This window comes from Lynx canadensis, chromosome E2 (genome assembly GCF_007474595.2).
Source record: "Lynx canadensis isolate LIC74 chromosome E2, mLynCan4.pri.v2, whole genome shotgun sequence".
Lineage (NCBI taxonomy): Eukaryota > Metazoa > Chordata > Mammalia > Carnivora > Felidae > Lynx > Lynx canadensis.
Window position 1 is genome coordinate 2,844,234 of NC_044317.1, and position 9,101 is coordinate 2,853,334.

The following is a 9,101-nucleotide window of genomic DNA, read 5'->3' on the forward strand; positions in this document are numbered from 1 at the left end:
TGGAAGAAGCAAACCCCTCAGTTCTGCCCAGGCCTCCCACTCCCCATTGGCCCACACCACGTTGCTGTGCACATATCTGGTTTCTGCCTGACCCCGAAGAACCCCAAGTCTAGGGTTCGTCAGTAAGGAACCTCTGGATAAGGACAAGGGTAGCAGAGAACTTGCCACTTCGCTATGCAGACACATTTTTCAAAAACCGCTAGAAATGTGCATCCAAAGAATTTTACTTTGCTTTTCCAGCAACACACGCTCTTTCTTTCTAAAGAATAAACCTTGCTTATCCTCACGTGCATTTGTTACCCTGGGAACACCCCTACTTCGTGGAGGCAAGATGTTTCCCAGCCACCATGAAGACGGGAAAGTATACAAAGTCGTGGCTCTCGCTTGAGAACGGCCAGCCACTGGAAGCGTCAGCCACGTTTATGATGTTAACATTAGCCTATCAGTGTCTGAGGCAGACGGGCTCTGGCTTCAGCCGTAACAGTAACAGCACATGTGGCTAATTCTTTAACCCACACATGGATACACGCTGACCACGCTTCGTGAAATGGGAGAGACCCACACGTGGAGTCATTCTCAGAGAGATGCGATCAGACCCGAAAATGGCAAATCACATCCTGTTTTGGTTCCGGAACACTTTAGGGGGCATTTGGGACCCAGGAGGGCCGTGAGCTACCACGAGAGCCAACGGACATCTAAAACCAAAGCAAAAAGCCTTTGCAAAGTTCTCGTATCCTTGTAAGAGTCGTACAAGTAAAGGTCTCGATGTTGGTGTGCCCGCCCAAGATTCTTTAATGAAGTCTTTGTTATTTTCATTATAATGGTGCAAAACCCCCAATTTTCCCCAGCTTGAACTGTACCGAAAAAGAAATCTTTCTGAAAAAATCTATAGTTGGTTCGTTTGAAAGGATTCAGCACTTGATCTGAGATCATCTGTCCCACTTTTATGCAGAAAAAGACGAATTTCTGAACATTCTGTACACAGGTGCCCACACACACACGCACATATACAAATACGTGTATCCATATATATACCCATGCGCATGTATTATACACACTTACCGTATGTATCTTTGTACATCGCACACCTGCCACATCCCCATTTCATGATCAGTGCACACATCGTGTGCGTAACGCGATCGTGTGTGTCTGTGTGGGCGTGTGCACACTGAACTTGACCCAAAGACCTTTTTCAGAAGCCAGAATCTGTTCGCTTTGTTTAGATGGGAGCACAGAAGTGCATCTCCAGGTTGCCTAAGAGTAGAACGTAAGGTGCTTCTGGTCTACACTAAATACCAGAGGGGAGGGGTGCTGGGTGGTCTCCGTCGTAGGTGGAGCGTCCGACTTCAGCTCAGGTCATGATCCTCGCGGGTCTGGTGAGTTCGAGCCCCACGGCGGGCCTCTGTGCTGACGGCTCGGGAAGCCTGGAGCCCGCTTCGGGTTCTGTGTCTCTTTCTCTGTCTGCCCCTCCCCTGCTCGCCTCCTCTCTCTCTTTCTCAAAACTAAGAAAACAATTTTAAAAAAAAAAAGTTTTTAAATACAAAGGGAGTTCGCTTTAACTAAGAGTAGAAATTTTTTTTCTTACTGATCTGTATTTGGAGGCCGTGATTCTAACCACGATCACAACTGGAGAAGCTGTTTGGGTTCCTAAGACCCACCCACGCGTCCTCTCTTTCTTCAGTGGGAAGGAACTTCACGGGACTGTACGATTCTGCAGATTCCATCACCCTACTGTCCGTTCCGTCAGCCTTCCCAAACCAGATGAGTGAGGGGATTAGGTAACGAAGCTCTTCTTTACATAACTATAAACTCTCTTACAAAGCAGATACGTACTCCTGCCTTTTTTTTTTTCCTGAGCCATAAAATAATGTTTACCTTATACTTATTGGAATTGTAACTCTAACATACCATCCTTCAAAAATGGCCGTAGTCGATTATTGGCTTCTCCAGAAAACAGCCCACCATAAATTAAGAGAACACACGAGAGAGCAATCAAACCCAAGAGGAGAAATTAAAAACAAAAACAAAAACATAGCGTATACAGTGGATGTGCCATCCTAGCCCCGGGCTGCTCTGCTCCTGTGGTGTGGTGAGGGTGTCCAACGCCTCAGAAAGCCAGAGCCCCGGAGACGCTGACAGGGCTCCGAAACGTAGTCCCTGACTCCTCTCTCTTGTTACACTGTTTGCTTATTCCCCCAGTAATCCACTGAATCAGTCACTGAGAGGTTAATGAAAAAGACAACTTTATTCACAGGGGCTGAGACTCTGGGATAACAACATATCGAGACAGGCCTGCCACTGCCCCGTGTGTTAATCGCAGTGGGCCTGGATGTCAACAGTGGGATCTTGTCAAAGTTCTTAAAATCAAGGATACTCTCCAGCTCACCCAAATGTTCCCACCAACCTGGGTAGAACGTGCTCGAGGAAATTTATGCATCGGTAGCACGTGGCTTTAGGGATAAATTCTCGGGAAGCCAACCCTGTGCTTACTATAATAAATGACTATGCTCGTCTGAAATGTCCTTCCGAATATATTAGCCACTAGGCTCTCCTGTTGTAAAGCTTGTGTTCATTTTTCTATAAGTCCTGGAAATCATTTTAAAAGTTATTTGGGAGATCTATCTCAGTTTACCTCCAGGACTCATGACTTATTGTGCCTTTTCCCACGTCAGATAAAATTAAGGTAACCTGGAGGCTCAGAAAACCCAGTTTCCCACCCAACTCAACCCAAAGAGAGATACTGTAAGAGGTTAGATGCGCTTCCCGAAAGTTCCAAGCTGAACTGGGCTGTAAAAATCTCCCATTTTCTTAAGCAGATCTTTGTTGCAGAGCACTTCCCCCCCCCGCCCCTGCCTTCCTGCTCCCCCCCCCCCCCCCCCAGATTTCCAGTCACCTCCATAAGGTGTTTATTTAGCTGCAGGCTCTAGGCCCAAGGGTAGAGGCTTAGAGAGAGGATGTCTGATAGAACCCTCCCCCTGAGCCTCCTGTTCTTTGGGGTCCAGAGAGGCACCCTCCAGCAGATATCATCAGAAGATTCCTTTTCTCTGCCCAGCATGACCATCTCTCCCAGTATCTGCTTGTATGTGTGTGTTTGTTTCCATCCAACTTTCTTAAGGAAAAGTGGTCCTTTACTATGCAATTCTGGAAAACGCAGCAAAACCCAAACCCAGAGCTTGAAAAAAAACATGCACATGGAAAGTCTTGTGTTGTCTACGACACCTTCCCTTCTCGTCACACACTTCCAGTGTCCCCTGCTATCTTTTGATCCCTTAAAAACAGAAGCAACAAGACGGGATGCCTGCGAATGTTGGTAACATGTCTTGGAGATCATGAGAATTGACTGGCAAGCTATCGTAACACAACAAAACACTATCGTATAGAGTGCACTTTCTTAATAGGGGTTGTTAACATAGAATTTTCACAGGGCCATCGTTGTAGGAAAAAGTCAAGCATCTAGCCAAAGAATATAGCATATCCCCAGTAAAAATGTCTAGAAAGAAAAAAAAGAGAGAGAAATTCTCTATTAAAATAGAAATGTGATTTCTTAGCCGTCCACCTGGACATTGGTCTTAAATCCTCACCAGGCCCTAGATCTCGTGAAGACCTGAAAAACAGAGGTGACTCCTGGTGCCCCCACACGGGACTTCAGGGACAAACCCAGCTGTGGACACCCATCACCCCACAGATTCAAAGCAAGACCTGGCCACAGGGACAACAAGGGAGCTGGCCACCGTCAGATCGATGGTGGTTCTGTTTGAAACCACCCTCACCGCATCTGTGGGTCCTGCTGTCGGGTAGTCTGGGCCCTTGCTGCTCCGGACACGCAGGACCCGAGGTGGGGAGTGGGAGATCATGCCCTTAGACTGCCCTGAGGTCAAGGAAGTCTCCTGCTGTCTCCGCAGGAGGTCTGAGATGCCCAAGTCCTAGTGGGACGGGGTCTTTTAAATCTCCGAAGGTGCTCCGGGTTCTGGGAAAGTCCACCTCACCTTGGAGGAGGCAGGAGACCCTGCCCACCTGCGCGCAAAAGTTGGTAAACACTTCCCGGGATCCACACGTTGCAGAAGGAAAGCTCGTTTTTTAAAAACCGTGACTCCTTCCCGCCGGTGACGGTGATGGGACCCGGCCCGCTCACAAGCTCAGACAGGGTAGGGGAAGGAACCGCCACCGTTTGCTTTACTGAAGCGAAGCACCGTGTCTGGAAGCTGCAGAGGGAAATACGAGAGGAAAGGGATCCCGAGCTGGTAAAAGCCGCCCTGGACGTGCGGGTCGAGCATCAGGGAAGCGTTGAAAGGCGGAGGGAGGCTCGCAGAGGTGGCCAGAAGCGAGGCACCCAGACAGCTGCGGGGCGCAGGCTTGGCGCCCCCCGGGAGCTCGGCCCCTCCGGTGGGCTCCTGGCCCTGCCGTCCCGCCAGGATGCTGTCTATGCTGAAGCTCTTGGACTTGTCGGAGCTCTTGGAGAGCTGTGGGAGGCAGGGCGCGGAGGGGACCCCAGACCATCCACCCGTGCGCGCCGGCTGGCCAGTGGCCAAGGCCGCCGCCGCCGCCGCGCCCTGGATCAGCGTCGCCCACGTCCTCCGCGGGTGACACGGGCCCGGGCCAGCGGAGGGGCGCGGGCGGAGAGGAGCCGCCCCCGAGGGGCGAGGGGCGCGCGGGGCCGCCCTCGCGGCGGGGGGTGGCGGGGCCCCCTGCGCCCTGCCCCGCTGCCCGCCCGGGCTGCGCCTCTGCGCCGCGCTCGCGCTCTGGGTCTCCGCGCGGGCCCGCTTGGCCTCGGGGGCCCTGGGCCTGGCTTGGGCTTCCTCTTCCGGCGCCGGTAGTTGCCATTCTCGAACATGTCGAGGCAGCGAGGGTCCAGCGTCCAGTAGCTGCCCTTGCCCCGGCCGCCCTTTCTCGCGGGGCACCTTGACGAAGCACTCGTTGAGCGACAGGTTGTGGCGGATGCTGTTTTGCCAGCCCTGCTTGTTCTCGCGGTAGAAGGGGAAGCGGTCCATGATGAAGCGGTAGATGCCGTTCAGCGTGACCCTCTGCTCCGGCGCGTCCTGGATGGCCATGGCGATGAGCGCGATGTAGCTGTAGGGGCGGCTTCTGGGGGGCTCCGCGCGGCCCGAGGCGGCCAGAGCGGCCGGGGGGCGAAGGCCAGAGGCAGCCCGGGTCTCTCGGGGCCGTACAGATAGAGCATGGGCGAGGCGGCCAGAGCGGGCAGCCGGGGACCGAAGAGGCGGCTCATGGCGAGCGGGAGCCGGCGCCGCGCTCCCCGCGACGCGGGCGACCCAGGGGCTCAGGGACTGCGCCCCGCGCCGCGAGGGCCCTCCCGGGGAGCCCGCGGTTGCGCCTGACTCCCGCCCGCCGCTCTCCCCGGCGGCGGCCGTTGCTCTGTCCCTTCATGGCTTTACAATGTTAAATAATTGTTGTAGTTTGCTATTATATGTTGACTTAGCGCTGGAAAATAAATTGTCTATGATAAACAGTCCTTGTGCGCTCAGCCCACCCACAGTAATTAAAATTTCATTGCCGAAAAACTCCAAGCTTTCCCCTCCACGTGTCTTTCCGATACCAGCCAATCGGTGTCGGGGCTATTCCTTCATTTGTTTATAGAATTAGTCTGTTGATAAGTCCGCCCACCCAAGTTGAATCAAGCTGTGTTTATTTGGAAAAATTTCCGGGCACCCAATATATAAACGCACTGATCTGATGTTTGAAATATCACGTCCACCCCTTGACGCTGGAAGCACACACAGCCAGTGAGGCAGGATGTGGACCTCGGTGGCAGGGTCTGCCGGGCCAGGAAGGCAAGGCGGGGATGGGTGGGGGCGCAGGGGTGAGTTTTACCGCTGGCTGGTGGGGGGGGGTGGGGGTGGGGGGAGCCCAGTAATCCGGAGCCTCCCACAAAAGATCTTTTCTTCTCCCAGGAGATGGAGATGCCAGGGTCTCATAAAACGCTCCTGGGGTCTTTTTTTTTTTTTTTTTTTTTTTAGATATTTGGGTGGGAGGAGAGGAGCGTCTGTCTTAAGAGCCCTGGGAATCTCTTGAGAACAGGAGGCAGCCTTCCTTGGGACAAACCCTCAGGATGAACCTGGCATCCCGAGGCCGAAGCCTCTACCTCCAGCTTCTCCGGAAGCCAAGGCACAGGGCGACGGGGTGCCAGAGAGGGCACGGGTACCTGGTCCACACAGCTTGCTTGAGGGTGGTTTCAGAATAACCCGGCTTGGAGAGTTCAGAGGGGAGAAACTCGGGTCTTTCTGATGGGGCTGAGGTTGCAGGCCCGGGACACCATAAAAGGGGAGTTTGGCAGCTGGCGCGGGAGAGCTGGTATTTGTGAATGCGGGTCTCTTGCTTTCTATTCTGCGCTTTCCTGTTTATAACAAGGAGGGGGGTTATAACAACTTTACAAGTGCACGCAGCTGGCCCGTGATTACATTAAGCATTTGGGAAGCCTGCTTGCTCTCCACCCCCCCCCACCCACTCACCCTGGGGTGTAAGCACCCCCGCCCGTCTCATTTTACATCCAGCCACGTCATGGTTTGAATAAAAAACCCTGAATGATGTCGATTCAGAAGGAGCCGTGTCTTCTGCTCCCCGGTGAGCCTCGGCGGGGGTGGGGGCGTTACTGTGACTCGTTCCTGTTTATGATCTCTGCTGAAAATTTTTTAAAAGGAAAAAAAAACCCACTGGGGATCATTGAATTAGCGTCTCATTGAGTAAAACGCATGGGGAGAGAAAAGAGAGGGGGGTGAGGGCGCAGGTGGGCGTAGGAATGTCCCCTCTTCTGGGAAGGGGGCCAGAGGCACCACAGTCCTTAGGGGCGGGGGTGTCTGCTGCTCCTACTGTCACAGAGAGGCGACACCTGGTCAGGAACGGCCAGCGGTCACCCCCGGAACAAGGGAAAGAGCCCCACTCCAAAATGAGGAATTCATAAAATAACTCTGACGTTCGGCGGTTCAGGGTAGATGGCAGGGCAGTGGGTAAGTTTGACGACACGCAAAAGGAAGTCAAAACCAGGGTCGAAAAACCGGTTTGGGTGCAGGAGCGGCTTGAGGGAGCGCCAGGCCAGGCGCTGGGACACCTCCAGGCCCCTCCAGGGCGCCGCATTTCTAACTTCAGCCAACCGTCCGGCCCCGCCTGGCTCCGGCCTAGGTGTCGAGGACAGTCCTCTAGCCAGGAGGGGGAGGGGCGCTGTCGTCGCTCGGGCTCTCACCGGCGCACCCCTCTCAACCCCGGGGTGAAAAAACAACCTCAGGCCCGAGCTTACGCAACTCGGCGGTTCCACGGTCCCCGGGAGTCACCCAACCTCTCCAGACCAGCGCGCCCCCAGCAAACTCAAGCTTGGATCCAGCTCGAGGTCCGGCCTCAGCGCCCCCTCTAACAGACCCAGAGGAGACAAACGGGGGTCGCGGCGCGCCGCCCCTCCGCACCCGGAGCCCTCCCTGGAGCTCCCCGGCACCCGAAGTCCAGCACGCGCACCCCTGCCTCTCCGGAAAGGCGCGTCGCCGCAGCGCTCCCTCTAAACTCCAAGGCAAACCCGAGCTTGAATTTGTACAATCGTAAACGCCGCCCCGTTTGGGCGAGGGCCGGAGGCAGGCGGAGACCGCGAGGCTGGTGGGCGGGGCACTGATAGTAAAGGAGGAAAGAGAAAAAAAAAAAAAAAAAGCCCCAAAAACAAAAAACAAAAAACTCAAGTTCTAGTCGCGGTCTGGAGAGGCGCGTCCCGCCCCGCGCGCTCGCAGAGCGTCCCCGGGAGGCTCCTGCGCGGCGCCCCAGCCCGGCTCCCGCGCGGGGATGAATCCTGGGCTCCCAGGCGACGAGTTTGTAACTTGAGCCTAGGAGGGGCCACTGTAGGAAGGAGCCCCTCGCTGGGGCATATTTCCGGGGAGCGCAGGGCACCAGCCCTCGGCGTCCGGGCGCCGATGCGCCCTCGTGCGGAAGCTCGGTGTGCTGAGAGCCGTTCTGAGGCCTGGTCGGGGGTGGGCAGGGGAGCCTGGGAGCCGGCCAGGCTGACGCGGGTAGCCCGGAGAGCCAGGCGGGGACACAGAAGGTCTCCCTAGGCTCGTAGTCTTTACGTCGCCCCAAGCTGCAGGCTTCTCGGAAGTCAGTGCCCCCGCATCTCCCAGCCTGCAGCAAAGCCCTGAGGTTTCCAGCCTGCGTGGAGGGAGGCTCCCGGAAGGACCCTGGTGGCTCCTACTCTGGGGCCCCAGCAGAAATCGGGGTGGGTGTGGGATGAGGGCAGGGAGCACCCTGGTCCTAGCGCAGGCTGGGCAGAGGCCAGGCACCAGCCAGGTCCCAAGAGGCCTCCGAGGAAAAGGCTGAGGGGAGGGGAGAGAGGAGGTGCTCCCATCCAGCCTCCCCAAGGGCATTTCCCCTTCCTCTGCTCCTTAGCAAACTGGAAATCAGACGCTCCAGTCATGGACGGTCTGTGTCATCTTTCCCAACACGGCACCGCTTTTTCTCCGGGTCAACACAGTTGGCGAAGTCTGCATACACAAACGAACGATCAGATCATACCTGCGATAGGTTTGAGCGGAGGGTGGAAAGATACAGGACTTCCTCAGCCAGGTCACCTCCCTGATGTCCCGAACCCGCTGGAGATGGTGGTGACAAGGGCGATATTAATCACTGAAACGTCTCCAACGCTACTAGGTGCTGGCACCCTCGTAAGAGCTCCCTCGGGTCGTGTCAGTCCTCCTCCTGGCTTGAAGACACAGAAGTCCTCACCGCTCCCATTCTGCAGACCGGACACTGAGGCCAGGAAGCTAACAGGAAGTGTTGCAGACAGGGGAACAGCCCCGTTACAATAGGGCTACTGTGTGTGGATGCCAAGGGCCCCGTGGAAGCTCTCTCCAGAACCCTCACGGCATCTTCAAAAGACGGAAGGGACGGGTTTGCCCATTTTACAGATGGGCACCAAACACCCCAGACAACAGAGGTCACAAAGAGCAGAACGGGGTGGGGGTGGGGGGGTTGGAATGCAACACGCTTTCCTGCCAAGGCGGGTTCTCTGAGGCCTGACATCCTTGGGTGTCCTCACCGGCTCCGCGAGGTATGTCTGGAGCAGGTTCCTGCCGCGTTGGGTGGGGGGTGGGGGGGGGCATGAACATAACGCTCTGCTG

The 9,101-nt window shown here is 55.6% G+C and overlaps 1 protein-coding gene across 1 annotated transcript; it reads right to left on the reverse strand.

Annotated features, from left to right (window-relative positions):
* Positions 1–2,898: 2,898 nt before the first annotated feature.
* Positions 2,899–5,224, reverse strand: FOXL1 (forkhead box L1). Its single transcript, XM_030299575.1, is given in 5 exon segments — positions 2,899–4,547; positions 4,549–4,735; positions 4,737–4,873; positions 4,875–5,122; positions 5,125–5,224. Coding segments are annotated over 5 exon segments (1,083 nt in total). The 3' UTR covers positions 2,899–4,136.
* Positions 5,225–9,101: the final 3,877 nt, after the last annotated feature.